At 37.6% G+C, this 20772-nt stretch overlaps 1 protein-coding gene across 1 annotated transcript in view; it reads right to left on the bottom strand.

Annotated features, from left to right (window-relative positions):
• LOC150081703 (bone morphogenetic protein 7-like) overlaps positions 1-20772 on the bottom strand; it is a 241044-nt gene that overhangs the window by 44986 nt on the left and 175286 nt on the right. The window contains exon 3 of the mRNA XM_090379568.1: positions 7207-7354. Coding sequence (XP_090235694.1) covers positions 7207-7354 — 148 coding nt within the window. The remainder of the gene's footprint in view (positions 1-7206; positions 7355-20772) is intronic.

Genomic DNA, 20772 nt, shown 5'->3' with positions numbered 1-20772 from the left:
TGGACTTAAAATCTATCCACGCTTAAGGTGTAAGGTACATTGATGTCATGCAGCACCAGAGGTTCCCCCCATCTCCGCGTTGCTTTCATTGTGGGTGTACCAGTTTTCTGGGAATGCCAGAGATTTAAAAGTGTGTGGGTATTGTACATGTGTAATGTCATGTACCGTTGTTCATCTGGTCATTTAGCCGCTGGACCCCTGCTGGAGCCCAACGTTGCCCCACCTTCGCCCCGTGGAGGCAGACCAGAAACCCAGTAGAATTAGTTACTCTGGCAGGTCCTGCCGCTTAGTTTCCTGAGATTTCGGCGGCTAGGACCTATACAAAAAAAAAAATATATAATATGTATATACTCATTTCACTTGTCTGCATACACCATACGTTGTATGCCTATACACACCGCTGGGGGTTTGATATTACGTAGATGGATAGGCCGAGACTGGGCGAAGATTATTTTGAGTGTTGTTAAATTTAGTGTGTGGGGCGTTCGCGTTATATATAGATAGAGTAGGAGGGGAGACAGAAGACTGGGGGGGGGTAAAGATAGAAATATGGGAGCGATAGAGGAGATGCCCCCAGTTGGTCAGTGAGGCATGCCCATGCCTCACCAGAGAGAAAAGGGGAGGGGGTTCGGCGAGGGGAGACAAGGAGTCTCCGCCCCGCCGTGGTAGGGTTGGAAAGGAATCGAGTCAGGTGCTCGATTCTGGTCCCCAACGAGTCTTGATGGCAGTGAAGCTGCATGGTTCAGGTCCGTGTGGCCCTTTTGCAGATTCAGGGTTCAGTCAGTGGCAGAATTGTAGACCATGTCCTTTTATTCTCGTTGGAGGTATGGAATTTATTGTGGGAATAGTAGCTTGTCCCATTTAGTTTCCGGTTGTGTTGTTATTTGCTTGTTGGGCTAGTGTGGCTCGGCGTCTGTTAAACAGTTTCTGTGCAAATTCGGTGAATGCCATATATGGTCCTTTGTCATCCAGAATGAATTGCTCCTGGTCCTTGGATGAATATTGTAGTCTTGTCACCAGCTGGCAGCGGATGTCGTCGTATTGGTGGCAGTCATACATTAGGTGCGACCAAGTTTCTGGAACGCCACAAGTGCAATTTGGATTTTCAATTATTCCCAGAGTTGTTAGTTTGGCATTTAAGGCACCATGTCCTTAAATGCCAAACAGACCAGGTGCGTACCAGGTTGGTATTTTAGTTTGGAATTTATCTATATTTGGAAAGAATTTATTTGTTATCCGACCTTTGATGGAGACATCCCATCGTGCCTGCCACGCCTGCAGCAGGTGGGTCTGGAGTCTTCTTTTTTCAGCAATGCGGTTATTTCCTAGATCTCCGTTGAAGTCAAGGTGTGTACAAGCATTGCCTTTAGCGAGCCTTTAGGTGGTGAGGATGCCTCTCCTCACCACCTCTAGGTCTAAGGGGAGGGTTCCTGCGATGACTTGCAGAGCGTGTGTGCTCACTGTGCTGCAGGCGCGAGTAGCAGTGAGTAGTATGATTCTATGTATGGAATCAAATATCCACGCTTAATATCACTTTTGCCTAACACTGTAGTTGTTCTCTTAGCCTCATGCCACCTGCAGGCCCTCGTAGGTAGCACAGTTGGTAAAATCGCCGTCCTCCCCATACCAGGCGGAAAAGACCCGAGTTTGAATCTTCGAGTTCAATGACACGAAAATTTTTAAGGTGATACTCCACTATCGAAAGATAACTCGCAACGATACGGTACACAGTGACGCCAAACTTCTATAATCACTGTTAAAAAGACACTCGTTTCAAATAAAGTCTTCGTAACGTAAAAACTGTATAATATAAAATTTGTAGGCATAAAATCTCATATTTACTCTATAAACGATATGTACATTTCACATAACACTGACAGCACTTCATCTTCTTGCAAATGCATCATCCACACACTCAATGAACTTCAAATAATTTTCCTTGCTCCTAAAGAGTGCACACAGCTCCCTACTCTCAATATGCCTGTCTAGAATCTTAAATGAGTATAGCTCTCACATTCCCATAGAATGTGCTGCGAGCTTTCAACTTTACCATGTATAGAATTAGGGTTTTGCACCAATCCCAACGTAAACAATCTTGTCCTTATCTATTACATGTTACCATTATAGCGGTACACAACCCCATTACTGACCAGTCTTTTGTTTTAAAAATCATGTCCACGTTAAATATGAACTCAAACGTGAATCGACCCATAGCAGAACCCGGCAAACGTGCTTGCCACAAATGCTGTACTTATTTGAAATCTTTCTTTGACATGATCTCACTCCATCGACCCATTGGTTTTCGTAGCAAATTCCAACTTCTTCCTCATAATCACCAGGTCAAGGGCTTACGTCCATCAACTACTTGTAAGGCATCGTTGGACACAGTTCTTGCATGCCCGGGACTTCAAAGGGCAAACCTTTGAGCAGATATCATGCACCCTTTAACAAGAAGTGCGGCGTTAAGCATTCAGCAAGAGTGCTGAATGCACAAACATAAATAGCTATGGGAATAAAGATACACTTATATAGCGTATCCAGGACTTTACCCTTACTCCATCGCAGTCTTGATATTTAGAGTATACAGCTGTTATTTTGACTTTCACATATTTTGCATTTCAACGTTTCATCAACAACTACGTCTAGGTACTGAACCCAGGAGCGTATATGATACTGCACTTCCAAAATTCCGGATCCTGGGTGTCTCCCAAAACTTAGGGCCCCTTTTGATAAAACCATTTTTGTCTTAGCCATGGACATTTCCATTTTATGGGTTTCAACCCATTTCTCCAGATTTAATATAGGTGACTAACCATTATTTTCCCGTTGGAGCCTGAAATTTCCACGTACTAAAAAGACCATCGGTATAGGCTATAACTTCATTAGATTCCCAGTCACTTTATAACAGCTCATCCATTACATATGTCCATGCACTTGAACTCATTATAGAACCTTGAGAAGCACCTCTTGAAACTTTCTTAACAATCTGCTCATATTTTGTTCTAATTGCCTATTCTTCTTTTGCTAAAATATCTTCACATCACTTTATATAAGCTCTTAGGGCACTCATTTAGCTTTAGCTTTCGTATAACACTTTCCCACCAGAGTCCATCGAATGCCTCCTTGAAGTCTCTAAAGATACCCAGAGCGTACTTGTCCTCTGTCATCTATACTATCTCTCAATCTTAGCAGCTATAGCACTCGCTGTAAATTTTCCTTTCTTAAAACCAAACTGTTTTTCAGAGCTCATATTCTTAGCTTGATACATAGCGTCAACTCTTTTGATCAAACACTCAAAAATCATACCCAGCATAGGCAACAGGGCTATAGGCCTATATGAACAGAATCTTTTTTTTTAGAGACTCTTTCCAAAACTTAGAAAAAAAACTTATCTAAGGCAAGAGTTATACATATCCAACAAGATTGATCCATTTGTTTTTGAAAAACTTTTAATGATCTCAGCTTCTAACAAATCTTTTCCTGGAGCTTTACCATTTTTTCTCAACCTTGCTGCCTCCTCTGATTCAGCAATTGAGAAATTATCGACACACTCCTCACCCATATACACCGTATTTTCCTGTCTGAATTGCAACTGTGCCGGGCTATCCGACCCCTCTCTCTATCTGAGACAAGGAGGTTAATATCTCCTCCATTCTCCCACTCTAACTTTTACTGCAGGAGTGCCAGGCTTCTTAGTTGCATATATGACTTTTTCTAACTTTAATTTGTCAAACAAAATCTGGTAGGGAATACGCCATGGGGTTTTCGCTGCCTTTGGTTTCAACATAATTCTGCCACGATCTTGTCCTCCTATGTAGCACAGTTTGTATAATCACCGTTCTCCCCACACCCGGCGGAAAAGACATAAGTTCGAATCCCGTCAATGACGCAAAGAATTTTTATTGGTCTTTTTCACAATGTGACTGAGTTACTCTTTAGTTGCTGAAGAAATAGAATAGGAAGTACCACGAAAGGTCTCAGAATAATCTATAATTTTTTAAGAAATTGAAGGCAGATTACACTCCATGCAGGTTTTTGTGCCCATTATTTCACCAGTTTCCAAAGCCTGTGCTGAGCTTACTCCTGTTCTCGTCGCTTTTTATATATTTTATTCCACTGGTGTTTTTTCCTTCTTGGAAATTTGTTCATATCCGGCGAATTCTTCAAAAGAGTGACACGTCCCTCCCATTCAGTTATAATTCCGTTGCACTTACTTCTACTCTTTCTAAAGTAATGGAGAAATCCATTAACAACCAATTCTTAAACTACTTTGAAACCTTCCATCTGGTCAATGATTGCTAGTATGGATTTCGTAAGTGTCGATCCAGTCAATGGTGATATTATGGCTTATTACCCATCTATAGACAAATTCAATGGAAAACTTTGGTCAAACACAAGCAGTTTCTCTTGACATTTCTAAGGCATTTGATCGTGTTTGGCATGGTCTTCTTAACAAATTCCATCTTTCGTATTATTTACTATTTTTTTTTGCAGTTGGATATCCAGTTTCTCTCTCTCACCACTCTCTGTGAGTGATGATAGATGGATCCTCGTGGGTAGCACAATTGGTAGAATCGCCGTCCTCCCCCACACCGTGTGGAAAAACACCTGAGCTCGAGTCCTGTAAATGACGTGAGGAATTTTCATGGTTCTTTTTCACAACGTGGCTGAGTTAGTCGGTCTCGGGCGAGGGTAAGCTTTTTCTCCCACAAACCCGGGTTTTTCGTCCAGCAAATAGAAAATCGACCACAGAACACACGCAATTTACAGACATTATGCACGGAGCAATATGGCCTTATTCGCTGATACTCCTAAAACCCTACAACAATAACAACAACAAAACTTCTGAATTGGCTTCTGTAATTTCGCATATCTCTTCCAAACCAGCCGCAAACTAGTCAGTATTTATTTACTGTCCAATTTCAAACTCACAGAACCAACTTTTCTTCTTCCTAATTTATTTCCTGAAAATTATAATCTAGAGAAATTCAAGTCTGATTTTAACAAGTATCCTCTGTCTTCCCAACCTTTAACCCATGCAGTACGTGTTGAAGGTTGGGAAGTACTATAGGTTCTACTACCTTTCGTGTTTGAAAAAAAGAAAAAAAAAAAAAAAAGAAATCAACTGCATTACGAAAGCGTAATGCAGTTAACGTAGACAGTATACTACGATTATTTATTTTATTAAACAATCGTTGTGTACCGTCACCTGAAATACGCATTATGTTTTAAGGTATGTGCATCGAAATGAAAAACAGTTGCTTTTATATATTATTTGTTAATAATTTAATAAGTAACTGGTAAACAAGATAATTAGTTATTTACTTTTCTCTTCTCATTAATCAGAGAAAAGGAAAAAAGCGATTTAAGAATAAAAATCTAACGTGCCTGAAATGTGCTTATGTTTCTGTAGGGATCCCATCTCAAGATAAAATCGTCGAAGTGTCATTCTTCGTGAAGTTACAATTTAGTTAATGTAACGTATTACGTACATTAACTAAATTGTTTTTGTTTTAGGATATTATGAATATTCTTTTAATGCTTTATTTTTTACTCTCATATTAGTACCAAAACCATGTGAAGCACTGTATCCAGATGTACAAGTTTCCCTTATTTGTGTTTTAAAATTGTCATTCTTAACTCTACAACAGTAGCTCTGTTGTATAAAATAAGGATACTAGTGGAAATTTAATATACTTGTTCGATGTAAAACTGTTTAAGGTTTTAAATGTAAATCCAGGCATGCTCGTGTGTTCTATATTCAGTTTGATTTAAAATCTAAATTTTTTTTTGGTTTTAGAAGAATTAGCGACTAAGGCCATATTGCTCTCTATATACTGTCTGTAAATTGCGTTTGTTTTGTGATCGATTTTCTGCTTGCTGAACGAAACACCATGATACCCTCACCTGAGACCGACTAACGCAGCCACGCTATGAAAAAGCGCCCATAAAAATTCCTCACTTCATCGACATGACTGAACTCAAGTCTTTTCATCTGGTGTGGGGAGGACGGAGATTCTATCAACTGTGCTACTGCGAGGGATAAATTATAATCGCACCCGGCTAAAAAATAATGAACCACATTATACCTCCAAGATAAAGTAGTCTTTATAGAAATATTTAAGCACACTACATTCCAAAATTCTGAAATATATATATATATATTTCACTTATCTCTACAAATACAGTTACAATTGAACCACTGACTTCTTTGTGAGGGTGTAGCTGCTGCTACGAAAATAGCATCTTCACGTAGAAGAAAAGAACGGAATTACAATTCGCCTTTGAAATTGGAAAGAAAAAATTATGGCATAGCCAATGCGGCTCTTTTTCGTTAGAGGAGCTCACGAATTCTTTGAAGAAGGTGTGGATACCACTAGCTTTTATTAGAAATTAGGTGGTCTTTCATAGAGCACTGAAGCAGTCGTTATGGCCGGGGGAGGCAACATACTATTGATTTCTTTGAATAAATACATGTTCTGTTCATAACTACATTTCCCACGACATGTACCATGTTGTTTTCATTGCTCATCAGTTATTACTGTATTAGAAAAGTTTTTGTTTCCAACAACTTAGTTTATTTATTATATTTTTTTCATTCTTGCTTATGATATCATATTTAATTTCCTATTGTTTATGCAATTTTTATTGATTTTTTAATTTAAGGCAGTGGGTAGGGCTATCACTGTATTAGGAGTTAGTAACGGAACGTGGCAGGGGATGGCATGTTTTTTTTTTTTATTTTTTTTATTTTATTATCCAGTGTGGATGCCTCGGTATTTCACTATTCATGTTAAGAAGGAAAGTTGGGAATAGATATGTCATGAAGTGAGAGCGGAGGAAATTGCACGAAGAATGGTAACGTGATAATGGGAAAATGGTTAAATGTTAAAAGATGTATTACGGAGGATAGGTATTCAGAAAAAGCTCTGTAATGATAAAGTGACTGGTACTACCACGCTGAGTTACCGTCCTTATTGCATTTAAGAAGTTCAGGATGTCAGATAAAATGGTACAATCTAGAATTATTTGCATTCATAATTTTTTCTGCTCGTCATGTGAACGATTTACATAATTTTTTCCGTCAGTTCATGAGAGTTTATATAATATTAGAAAATAAAAAGATAGCACAGGACACATAAGACGAGAATTATGGTATAACCTATCTGGTACCTTTCAGATATAAGCACAAGAAGTAATTCCTACCTAAGTTTTTTCGTTCATCTTTAAGCCAGTCAATTACTGCAGATTTTATATAAAACACTTCCCATCCAACTGAATAGGCACTGATTCGACGAATATCTAATAGCTTCTTTCCTTCTCCCTGTGCAGATGTAACTTGGTACACTCGAACCTAAAGAGAAATTTCTAGATTACAGATGCTGAATGAAAGATAATATTATGTATTCTATACAGTTTTGTTGTTTTTGTGCCAAAAATTAATTATGTAAATAAAATACGTAGTTGGTTTATTTTGCTGGTTTAAACCTGAATTTTTGGGTGACCATTTAAACTTCCCTTACTCGACTAACTCTGCCACGGTGTAAAATGAAGCTCATAAAAATTCCTCTCGTTCTGCGAAGATTCGAGTGCATGCTTTTTTCAGCATGATGTTGAAAGCAATGGTCGTAACCACTGAGCTACCGCGGCGCCTCTAATAGCCTACAAAGAAACAATGAACAAACCTGCTCGTATGCTCTCCATTATCGTTGTGCATTATAACAGTTTTGGATTTGAATTTAAGTTGTGGCTTAATTTCTGTAATATTTTATCTTGTATATTGTAAATTTAATTGATGTAAATCTCACATTTTGAAAATTTTAACATTTTAAAAATTTTATTTCTCTAATTTTTAAAAATTATTATCATTTTTTATTTTATTTTATTTATTTTTTTTGTATTTTGTAAATAAAAGTAAGAAATAAGAAAAAAAAAGGTGATTAAAAGTAAGAATTAAATAAACAGTTCTTACCTGTTGTAAAGTTAATGTAAGATATTTTATTTTTTGTATTCTATACAGTACTGTAAGTTTACATTCTTTTAGTTTCAGTAGTCGTTTAATTTTTGGCGACTAAGCGTCACTCAGACTTCCCAGATATTTGGGACGTTTTTCGCTCATTTTTATGGTTCGTCATACACCTCATTGCGATTAGATTTGGAATCCTCAGGCCATGTCGGCGGTTCTGGCCAATCGGAAGGAGATAGAGGTAGCTCTTATAGATCATCCATAAAGTCCAATATTTGGAACCAACTAATGGTTTCGGTTTCGGTAGTGCGGGAGATGTCGAAGCTCAGATTTCTATACTGTATTTTTATTTGAATGTATCTGCTAGTTGTTTTGGGGTGGGGGAGATCACTGCACAGTCTATTGGAATAATCTATTGTATCGATATCTGTGGTGGCCGAAATGGCAGCACATGTTCACTAACTGACATGCAGATATAAATTACCAAGTTCTGCAACAAATGCTGGGCGACTTTATGCAAATTCAAGCGTTCGACCGTTTCGTTAAATACTGGACCATGGCATAGACGCATTTCATTCGTGAACTGCAGCTGCAAAAGACAACAGACCCTTTCGGTTGTGTGTCAATTGTTGTAAGTAGTTTTCTTTGCTAATTCCTGTGGGGTAGGATATGCAGACCCATCTTGTTGGGTGCAATTTTCAGATGCCTCGTAAGAGGTGTGAGATTTTTCGGTGGTCTATTTTTTTTTTTTTTTTTTTTTTTTTATGGTGAATATGCTCGGTTTTTTTTTTTTTTTTTTTTTTTTTTTTTTCGAACCAGGGCTTTGGAATTTCACCGGCGTGTGTCATTAGGGAGATTATTCGTGGTATGATGAAGAGAATATCAATTGATAAGGTTCAGAACTCTGTTGGGAGGGGATGTTACCGACACTAAAATTAGAGATATGTTTTGTAGGGATCCCACCTCAAGATAAAATTGTCGAAGTGTCATTTTTCTTGAAGTTACAAAGATCGAAATATACCATTGGAGGTTTCGGATCAGTTGGTTTAGAATTCTTGAAACAATATAGTAAGGTTCGTTTAGAGAAGCGTAAGTTAGAGGAGTTCCCGACAATTTAGTCAGGAAAGTTCGAAACTGTGATGGAAATGAAGGTTCCCGTGACAAGTATTTTAAATGTTGCAGGCTATCGACTAGTGGCAAAGCACTTAGCTGTAGAAAGTGATCTCGATTCGGAGGAGAGGAGAGGAGACTAAGGATCCTCTGGAGTCTTACATTTGTGTAATTAATGGAGCTTAAAAAGAGGAGGAGATATTACAGTGAAACTTCCCTTTAACGGACAGCCATGGGGAACGAAAATGTGTCCGTTAGAGAGAAGTGTCCGCTAACAAGAAGTCTGAGGGAGAAAAAAAAAGAAAGAAAGAAAAATCGTTAAACGTTTAATGTAAAATTAAATTAAAATATATACAGATATTGCACAATATTTTTGTAAATAATATACATACAATTGTGCTATGCATATTATGACTTTATCTTAAGAAAAATACATACAGTAATCACTTATTTTCTTCTGCACCTTCTTCCGGCTGATAATTTTGTTTTCAACATTTGTTTGGAGTGAAGAAAGCGGCGAAAAACATTTTTAAACGATTGATTTGTATGAGCGCTTCTTCTATTTTCATCGGTGGTTCGTCGTTAATATGTTCTTCGACAGAATGACCTCCTTCCATTTCTTCATCCTCATGAGGAACTTCTTGAAAAATATCGATGATAATGTCGTTGATATCTAGAGCACCATCTTCTGTAGTGAGGTTCGAGTCTATATCTTTGTAGCCAGGGTTACTTGTAGCGGAAGTATCGTACATTATCAATAGATGTTGAAGTTCTTGTTCTTCTTGGTACGTACTCCACATTGCTGTTCACAACTTCAATTTTTGCGTTTGAGAAGCCAGACTTTACAAAACAGTTCACGACAGTTTGTTTTCTAATTGCGTTTACTGAAGAGGAAGTCTATTGAATCGCATCTAGGATGCTGATTTTCTTTGCAAGGTCACTCGCACATGTTACATCGTTCATGTTTGCAATGAGATGTCTTAAAACAGTAGTGAAGTTTAAAATTTTTTATTATCCCTTGATCCAAGGGCTGACACTCTGCAGATGTGTTTGGTGGCAGAAAAACGATTTGAATGTTGGACAATTCAATGGTGCGGGTGAGATGCAGCATTATCCATGAAAAGAATAATTTTTCTGTTTTGACGAATCATGTTTTGGTTAAAGTCGCTCGTGATATCTCGTGTCATCCACGCTTTTTTATTAGACTTCAAGTCAACATTCAAAAGATTCAACTTTATGCCCTTGAAACAACGAGGATTTTGTTGTTTTCCTATAACAAGAGGTTGTTCAAAGTCTCCCAGCATATTTGTACACAATTGTACAGTCAAGCGTTCCTTAGAAATTTTTCCGCCCTGGCACTTTTCGTTTTTTAGACTCATTGTTTTTTCAAGAAGAGCTTTAAAAAACAACCCTGTTTCGTCACAGTTGTAAATATCCTTAGCTTCAAAATCATGACATAAATCTTCCAATTTGACGGTCCACTCTGTTACAACCCCAGTATCAACAGATCCACCTTCACCACTTACGGTTTTCCAAGAAATTTTATGCCGAGTTTTGAACTTGTCTAGCCATTCCACAGAAGCTTTGAACTCATTTACTCCCATAGATTTCGCAAGCTCCAAAGCCTTTTCCCTAATAATAGGCCCATTAATGGGAATTTTTTTAGCACGTGCGCGACAAAACCACTCATACGTAACATTGTCAGTTTGAAGTCCAACAGTTTTCGGGAATGATTTTTGAACCTGATCATTTCAGTGTTGCCAAAATTTTTCGAGCAGTTCATTTTTTTTTCTTTAGGATGTCGCTTACCTGCGTCTTCCAGATTTTGAATTTTGCAGCGAGATTGCGAACACTATTTTTTTGCCGATCATACGCATTAATGAGTTCGACTTTATCTTTTAAAGTTAAATGTTTACGAGAAGACATTGTGCACTTCACACGAAACTGAACAAAACTGAAAACTGAAACTGAAAAGACGAAAGGCCGACCATATACCCCCCTCCCCCCGCACACACCGAATTCATCAGAAGTTTTACACGTGCCTTAAAATTCTTGAAAAAGGGATTAGAACCGCGACGTAAACCTTGATAAAATTCAGAGAATCGGAAATAGAAAATAGATTGAGGCAATATGTGGAAGAAAAGTTCCTAGAAAAAGGGCCGTGAGCTCTCCCGCAGTCCGTTATGGGGAGATCAAATTAAGTGCTAATCTGAACGAAACAGTGCAGATTGCCTGTCCGCGTCCGTTACAGAGAATGTCCGCTAGACAGAAGCTGCAAACACGTTAAAACCAATGGAGGTGAGTTGGGGAATTTGAAAATGTCCGTTGTAGAGAGGTGTCCGTTAGGAGAAGTTTCACTGTATATGATTTTCGTTAGCGTTGCGAGGTGCGTAGCATAAGATAAACTATTTAACTGAGAAGGAGAGGCATCATTCGGCAGCACTCTAGGTAGAGATGTCAGTGTAGTTTGAAATTTCTGTATGGTCAGATCAGAAGTCGTATAAATTGCAGGTTTTCTGGCTTTTTAATTTTAAGGATTTGTTTTCTATGACAGTAAATGATATTTTATGGTCTTGGCTAATCCATATTCAAACTGGCATAAAAGGGAGAAAAGTTTACTTGGTAAGGTCGTAGACAGATTCAGAGAAGAAAATCTGTAGCCGAGCTGCGCTTTTTTAAAAATATTATCTGCGTTCTTTGTTGCTACTCGTAATATTAGGGGATTTCAGAAAACAATGTAAAAATATATCTGTATGGAAATCGGTTCTAACTTTTTTTATGCAGTTATTATTTTTTGCAGTAGATACACGTTTGTTGGAAATGAAACGATAAGTTAAAAGCTTGTTCTTTTGAGTTTTTGGGTCTGCTCAGATTTGTGTGGGAAGCTGCACCTTTATATTTCCTCTAAATATTGAGGTTTTCAGTAATTTGTAAAGAGATGAGGAGAGCAGAATTATTAGTATTGACTAGTATTAGGAAGGAGTGGTAGATCAGCAATATTTATCAACATTTATGCCTCGAGCTCTCCTAGACAACATAGTCAATTCCTTAGGCGATTGAGAGATTATCCAACTGTGGTACTCTGGATAGTGTTAGGTGGAAATTTCAGTTATATTCAGGACATTGTTCTCCATTGAACAAGATTTGCGTGTGGAGGCGGGTTGTAATAGCATGGTCGGAGCGGATATATTCCGTGAAATCTACAAAGAAGGTGGGTTAGTTGATGTGCATAGATTTTGTAACTCCCTACAGCACGGCTCTACTTGTCATTGAGGGTCACTCGATACCAGGGTTGATTGTATACATGATTCCGCAGATTTAATTGAAGTTTGTTCAGCCTGGCATCTTAGATGTCTCATTCAATCGTGGGTTTACAGACCATCACATGGTCTTGGTTCATATGAATGTGTTTTGTTTAGTGAAATGGGGCCCTGGGGAACAGGGCTCCACAGATGAATGATAAAATACTATCATGAAATAATACCTTGATGTATTATTTCATTATTAATATGATATGATAATCATATTATTTTATGATTTTCCACGGCTCCCTAAATGAGACGACCTTAAATTTGCCCTTATTAATAATAAAATTTTAAGTTAAAACCCCCAAATGATGATAATATTTAATGAATTTTGCAAATAAGCGCAGTCTGCTTGTTATTTGGTTTTTAAGAGCAATAGCAACTAAAGCCATATTGCTCCGGGGATATGCGGTGGTCATTCCCTGACCTTTCTGCATCCTCCGTATTTGGTAGTCACGGGCTCGAACCCCGGTCTAATCAAGAAGCGTGTGCTACGCACTCCTGCTCCTGCCCACCTGGCTACGGAGGTGCCTAAGCGCAGTCAGTTTGGTTCTTATGGTTTATATCATCCACATAAATTAATAATTTTACTTTGTCAGTAAGAACGATCTAAGCTAAATAATTGACATAAATATCGAATATGGTCACAAAGATGTTCTCTGCGATATCCTCCTTCTGAAAGAGATTTCTCTGGTATGTGACAGAGATAGCTAATTCTGTATAGCCTGTTCGTAACATTAATCCGTTAACAAAATTTCTAATAATAGTGCACTAACACCAGATGACTGCAATTTTATTTTCAACATTTCATAATCAATTAAATCATAATCAAAAGATAGGTCTGTGTATATGACATCCACACACACACACACACACTCAGTAAATTCGTCACGACATCCATGAAGTACGGGGCATATTTTAGGTTAAAAGAACAAATAATTTCTGATGGACAGCAGCGTCCAATATCCAAGAATAACTATTCTGTTCGGTAGGATTTCTAAATTCCCGACATTTTTTAGTCTTCGGGAACCGGGAACGGGAAATTGCTGTTCCCGAAAATTTTATTTTATTGATTAAATGTTTGCTATCTTTTTTTAAAAGAATTTTTTTCCTTATTTTAGTCATAAAACACAATAATAATGAACTGTACATTGTGGTGTATAAGTAAAAAACTAAAATTTAAGAAGAATTAGATATTAAAAAATGCGACTCACAGTTTGATGAATGTAAACAGAAAATTTTATTACATTGATACAGATAGGCAACATTATTCTATACATTTATTCGAAAACACTAAGTTTGAGATTAGCATAAAAGAAATCCTAACTAAACACTAATACAGAAACAAAACAAATAATAAGCAAAACTAATATTCGCATTTAACATTTACAATTATTGTTAAATTGAAATTTAAAAAACATAGTGCATTAATTGTTTGGTCGGAAAGTCTATACCTTTCCTTAGTTACAAATAAGCCTGGAGTAGAAAAATTTCTTTCATTTTGGGTTGAAGTAGGTCTAATTGTTAGAAGTGCATCTAATAAAATTTTTAGATTCGGTGTCAGTGTACTTATCGCTTTATATAAATTAATCTCACTTTTAAGGACCCTTATAATGTCACTCGGTTGTCTGTCTGTCCGTCCGTCTGTCACAGCGTTGTATCTCTGGAACCACTCAACCTATTGACATGAAATTTTGCATGGGTTTGTACATCATGTGGGCCAACATAACGCTTTATTGATCGTTGTTGACAAAAATTTGTCTGAGAAATGGGGGGGGGGGGAATGTGGTGGGACAAAAAATGTCAACAACCTACAGCTGATTATACACCGTTGGAAAGAGTTGGAAAGCACTCAACGACTAGATTTAAAATATAATTTTAAAATATTTTTAAAATTAAAAATAGCGGCGCCAGACAGGAAAATATGAGTAATTCTCGCCCCCCCCTCTATTTGCGTCGCTAATGGAGCTAAAAATTTAAAAATCAGCTATGTGTTATTCGATGCATATCAAGGGAAAACTATTCCGATTGAAATCTATCATTTACTTTTTGGATTAAAATTAAAAAAAAAAAAAACAACAATTTTTTATTGCGCTTCGATAGCGCTTTTTTCTACTAAGTAACTCTCCTTTTGGTGACAGAAAGGTTGCTAAATAGTTAGTTAATAATTCTATAAAGGTCATTTATAAATTTTGCGATGAGAAGTATTTTTTGACAATTTTCAAAGCTGGAGTTGTTCCGGCAAGGAGGTACTCAGAGCCAGTGTTGAGGCTGCGGTGGTAGGGAGGAGTCTGCGCGGAGTCTTGCACGGCCCTCACCTGCCAGTCGCTTCTCCCCCAAGACTTTAATCGCTTCTCCAGGAAGAAGTCGGAGTCGCTTCTCCCCCAAGACTTTAATCGCTTCTCCAGGAAGAAGTCGGAGTCGCTTCTCCCCCAAGACTTTAATCGCTTCTCCAGGAAGAAGTCGGAGTCGCTTCTCCCACCCTTGTCATTCACAACAACTGGAAAGACTCAAATAGACAACGTTTTCGTTAGTTCCTCAGTTTTAGGCCAAGCCACGGTACTAGAAACTTTTTTCAGTTACCATGAAGCTCTCTATTTGAGATACTACACTAACGACCATTCGTGACTACGTACCCTTCATCCTGAGTTCCCGGCACTCAGTAGTTGACTGATTTATTTTAATATACTTCCATTTTTGGCTAGTAAAAAAAGGTTAAGTTAAGTTAGTTTACGCCAGTAATTCTGGACGGATTCAAGCAAAAGAAGCCACTTTCTCAGGAGGTGTACCCATAATCGGGAGTATAACCCTATTTGGATCGCTGAAAATATCTAATAAGGGACACTTAAAGACTTTATCTCTACGTTTAAAAAGCTGCTGTTTAATTTCCTTTAAAAGCTTATTACTTAAAATAAAATTTTTATTTTCGAAATTACGAAAGAGGAATCTAAAATGACTTCGCTTGTTAGTAAATTTATGATTTGTTAATGCTTCAACTGGCGCACTGTTTTTAAGCAGTTTAATATATCTTCGGCGATTTTTGGATATCCGTCGTTCCATTGATAAGAGAGCTTTAATTCGTGTAAAGCAATTTTTATCGGTGTTAAAATCCTTAAAAATCTCACTTTCTAATGAAATGATTATTTGCAACTATATTTAAATAAAAATTAAGCGTTTTAAAATAAACTACGTAGTAGTATGTATATTACAAAAACCAAAAAAAATTCTCAATTTATCGGGAAATGTTTTTGCTTTTCCCAGGAATCAGGAATTTTAAAGTTAGGATATTTTTCCGGGAAGAAACCCTAGTTACTGATCTATAGTTAGTTACCTCTCATTTAGAACCTTTTCTTGAAAGTACCATATTTCCTTTCTTATAAAAGGAAATAGATATGGTACTTTCAAATGACAAGAAAAATACTCTTTTAGAAGGACTTAATTATTATATATTAGGGTTACCCGTAATTCATTACATAAACCCGTATTTGTGTCTGTAAATTGCGTGAGTTCTGTGGTCAATTTTTTTGTTTTGCTGGACGAAAAAAACCCATTTCCTGGGGGGGGGGGAAAGGCTTGCTGTCTACGCCTGAGACCGGCTAACTCAGCATCGGAATGAAAAAAGCCCATTAAAGTTCCTCGCGTTAACGACGGTTTTCGAACCCGGGGCGTTTCCACCCTGTGTGGGGAGGGCGGCGAGGATACCACTGTACTACTGGGCAGACTTTAGGACTTGTTAAGAACTGAATTAATCAACTGATTTTTCAAAGAATGCAGGAAAAGTTGCCAAAACGACAGTAGTACATATCAACTCCGCTGGCATGTTCATTGCATAGGTGATGAACTTCTGATATTAGATCGTAATCTTTTATTATAGTAAACGAAAATGTACGTATATTTTCGTAATTTACGTAATAATTAGCGAAAAATTTACTGTAGTCTATTTCCTCAAAAATAATTAACAAATATATCAATTATTTTAAACGATAAGTACGCTGTGTTATTTTTATATATTAAATGAGATATATTATTGTACGAGACATGTTGCGGATTGCTGGGAAATATCATCATCATCAGCCATTTTCAATCCACTGAAGGATGAAGATATTCCATTAATCATGGTGGGGAGTATTCTTTGGTTCATAATTTTACATTTCAAACAAATTGGGATATTGCTCCTCAGTATGTCACATGTTTCCTGAATGTTATCCATCTGAAATTTATTCTTCTCTTGACTTCCAGCCATTTATCATTATTACAGCTAATGACTTGTCCAAGATAATACCGTATATGAAACCTTCTCAATTTCTGCTTCTTCAATAATTATATCCCTTTCTGTGGAATACTTATTCATCAATCCTTTTGTTTTAGCCGTATTCATCTTTAATCCGAAATCCTTATTAACTCTGCATAACGGATTAAGATTTTCCTCTAATCCTTCGGGATCGTGGCTTATGATCACAATATCATCTGCAAATCGTAAATGGTTTAGGTACTCTCTGTTCACACTAACTCCTTACTGCGACCGGTCCAATCTTCTGAAAGCTTACTCAAGGGCAGCAGTAAACAACTTCGGAGATATTGTGTCTCCTTGTCGAACTCCCTCCTTTTTGTTGATTCTCATCAAGTATTCTTTCTAATCCGTTAGAAATGATCCTTGTGAAAAACTTGTAGATGTGGGACAACAAGATAATTGATCTATAATTTCTAATTTCTGATTTATCTCCTTTCTTATGCAGCAAAATTATGATTGCATTATTCCATTCCTTAGGCATGACGCCTTTCCTAATGTATTTTGTGAAGAGTCTTGCCAGTTTCTGTGTCATGTCTCTTCCTCCCAATTTCAACTACTCTACAGTAACTTCATCTTCACCTGGGGCTTTTTGATTCTTCATTTTCTTCAATGCATGTTCTGCCTCATCAGGAAAGATATCGGGTATGTTGTATGTGTTACTCATTTGTGATCCATCTTCCCCACTGCCGGCATCATTCCCTTGCTCCTTATATAATACTTTATAGTAGTTTTCTGCTATTTGAATTGTGCCCTCTCTGCTATTTATAAATACACCATCATTATTCTTCAGATTCAGTATCATTTGTCCCGTATTTCTGCTCGACTGCCGATTTAAGTCCTTTGTTTTCCCTTATGCTTGTTCTTCTTTTCTTGTGTTAAATCTTCTTATGTCCTCTCTGAGTCTCTTTCTAATGGCTTTGTAAAACTCATTATACTCAATTTGTCCTTGTCAGTGTTTATCTTGCTCTTCATTTGTCGTCTTCTGTTAATCGTGACAAGTGTTTCTTGACTATTTTTTTCCTTTGGATTTTTTTTTTTTATCTGTAGTTTTTTTGGGCCTTTTATCACTATCAGAAAGCTGTCCTATTCCTCGTCGAATCTTGGTCCTGAAAGGTCTGCAAGAAGCTCAAACCTGTTTTTAATTTCCAGTACATACTGCTTTTCACCCCTTCTGTTGTCTCAAAGACCTTCGTATTATTTACTTGAGTCAGTTTTTTTCTTCCTTTTCTTCCATCTATATCAAGTGTAGAATTTACCATTCTGTGATCACTTCCAACATTTACCTTGTTCAGAAACATCATTCACAATATATCTTCTGTTAGTGAGAAAGAAGTAAATTTCATTAGTTATTAGTCGATTTGGGCTCTTCCGTGTCCACTTTCTGTTCACCCTTTTCTTGAAAAAAAGTGTTCATAATTGACATTCCTCGAGATTCTGCAAATTCCACAAGTCTTTCATTTTTTTCACCAATTCCAAATTTCCTATAGTTTTCCTTTCTCTGCTGATTTGTATCTTTCCGACCTTAGCATTGAAATCTGCCATAATGATGATGTAGTCAGTTTTTTGTTCAACTAGAAGTCTCTCAATTGCATTGCACATTTCTTCAACCTCTTCATCATCCTAACTCTATGTTGGATCATATATCGTTATAACCTTTAGTTTGTACCTCTTAGAAATCCTGAGTAGTAGTCTTGACACCCTTGATGATGTACTTTTGAATTCCAGAATGTTTTTTATATCTTCACCCTTTTCACTGTTTCCATTTGTGTACAGCAGATTTCAACTTGATAAACTTATAACTGATTCATTTCTTCTTCTTCTTCTTGTTTGAGCTTAGCCGATGATATTCCAGTTCACATTTTCTAATTCCGTTTCTAGCGCTGATATCCTATCTTCACCAATGAGCAATCTTACATTGTAACATGACAAGTTCAGTTTCCGTGCATGGCAGCCTGGTCGTACCCAGAGATTCTTATCACCCTCTGCTTCCACTCTGATCCTCTCGCTGCCGTAAAAGGGTAAGTGAAAGCTTCTGGCGACTGAGGGCCACTTGTTTCGTCATGTTGTCATATTTAATAAAGTGCTGGAGGGTTAGGTCTTTTCCTCTTCATGCTGACCAGGCACCTTGAAGAGAACCACGCTACAGTTTCGTTCCCATAAAAGTGACGCAACAGAGCTTACCATCGAGAAGGTGTGCATAAGTGGATTTTAGGGAGGCAGGCCAGTGGGACTTCATCTAAATCTAATAATATAACAAGATATTGGATCCATCAGTGTTTTAGACTGAGTGTCTGATAACACACATGATGCCTGTTCCCATCTAAGCTGGGAAATATACACCATGCCAAATTCATTATTCGGGCAGCACATACCGTCCGCAACAATGAGAACAACTGTTCCTACAAGATTACAGTACTTTTCTTTTGATATGTCACGTTCCAATAAAGCCAATTACCCTTCACTCCAGAATTGCGTTGGGTTTTTGCAACATACGCTGATTGGATCCTAAGTTCAACTACTTCACGAAGTACTTATATCATCTTATTTACGAGAAGCATCGTTTACACATACTGTGATCTACTAATTGTTTTGACCAGTGCACTTACCTAAGATTTTTTATGACATTTAGATTATAAGTTATTTCAACTCCTAGCGGTGGTTTCGAAATTGTAGGTGCAGAGAGAGAGAGAGAGAGAGAGAGAGAGAGAGAGAGAGAGACCATTATTGTGACAGTTCTGTCCCAGTTAAGGAAGAGATTAACTGTGCAAACTTTAAGTATGCATCCAAATCATCAAGCTTCTGCTGGGTTTGTGTCACCACATTTCCAGTATTTACTCGTATTCAATCGTGGTAGATCCGTACACTTAAGCATTATGTATGCATTCAAAAAAAGCTGTATTTTAAAAACCACGAAGAGGAAGCCCAGGAGGTCACCCCCCAACTCTTGTGGGATCCTTGCAGTTATTTTTATATTTGACGGTTTGTGATACAGATGTACTGATGTCCACCCCACAAACGGCAATATGTAATTCCACAAATAGTGAACGTACTTTCAAACACATTAATGAGCTGCAGTTAGACTGTCAAAGACCATCTGTTTAGTATAACCAAGAAGGGAAACCCTATGAATTAGTAGTCATTTCTCATTAGCATAACTTAGCAGGTTGTTATAATTCGTTGAGAATATTTGTTAAACTTGTGCTTAAATGCGCCCGCTAGGACTGATAAGACAAGTCGTTCAAAAAACACAGAGCATTTTATAAAGACAAACGCTCGTTAAAATTAATCCTACCCAAATTAATAAGACTAATCTTTGGTCCCAATAAAAACATCGAACCGTCGTGGGACACTTTCGATCAGTTTCTTGTGGTCGGCAGCAGGAATTTGTGCCCATTCATCCTCCAGTACATTAGCTAATTTAACAATAGAGAAAGAGAGTACTGACCACACCCCGATTCGTCATTCCAATTCATCTCAGAGGTATTCAGTCGGATTCGGGTTTGGGATCCCAGTCAGTTATTCGAATTGTTGGACTTTATTTTCCTCAAATTAGGTGTGTATAGAACATATAATGTTTTTCATGATCATATACTGCTCGTATGGTGCCCTTATCGTGCTATGTGGAGTAGCCCATTTCCATAAAATTGCTTGAGTGTGGGTAACCAACTGAAACCGAACCCATGCGAAGAAGTTCCCCAATATGACCCAGCTTATTCCGAACTTCGCCATGGGCACAGTGAACTATGGTAGATGACGTTCCGAGGCATTCATTTTACCTACATTCAAGGTCTGATTTGAAAACTCTATTCAAACTCATCACTTTTCTATTATTTCGCTGTCACCACAGCATTATGCTACAGTGGTGTGCAAAATTTAAGGACCAACACTATTTCTAAAGGTTACAACCACAAAACCTTTACATAAGATACTCTTTACTGATGAGAGTAGATTCAGTCTCAGCAGCAATTCTGGAAGTCAGCTGATCTGGCGAGAGGTTGGCACACAGTATCATCCCGCAAACATCACTGAAAGGGATCGATATGCGGTCGAGGTGTTCTCATCTGGAGAGGCCTTATCTTGGATGGACGTACACAACTCCA

Source organism: Mastigoproctus giganteus, chromosome 8 (assembly GCF_048544385.1).
Source record: "Mastigoproctus giganteus isolate SK-2022 chromosome 8, ASM4854438v1, whole genome shotgun sequence".
Classification (NCBI taxonomy): Eukaryota; Metazoa; Arthropoda; class Arachnida; order Uropygi; family Thelyphonidae; genus Mastigoproctus; species Mastigoproctus giganteus.
The sequence above is the reverse complement of the archived record's forward strand: the minus strand, read 5'-3'. Positions and strand labels throughout refer to the sequence as shown.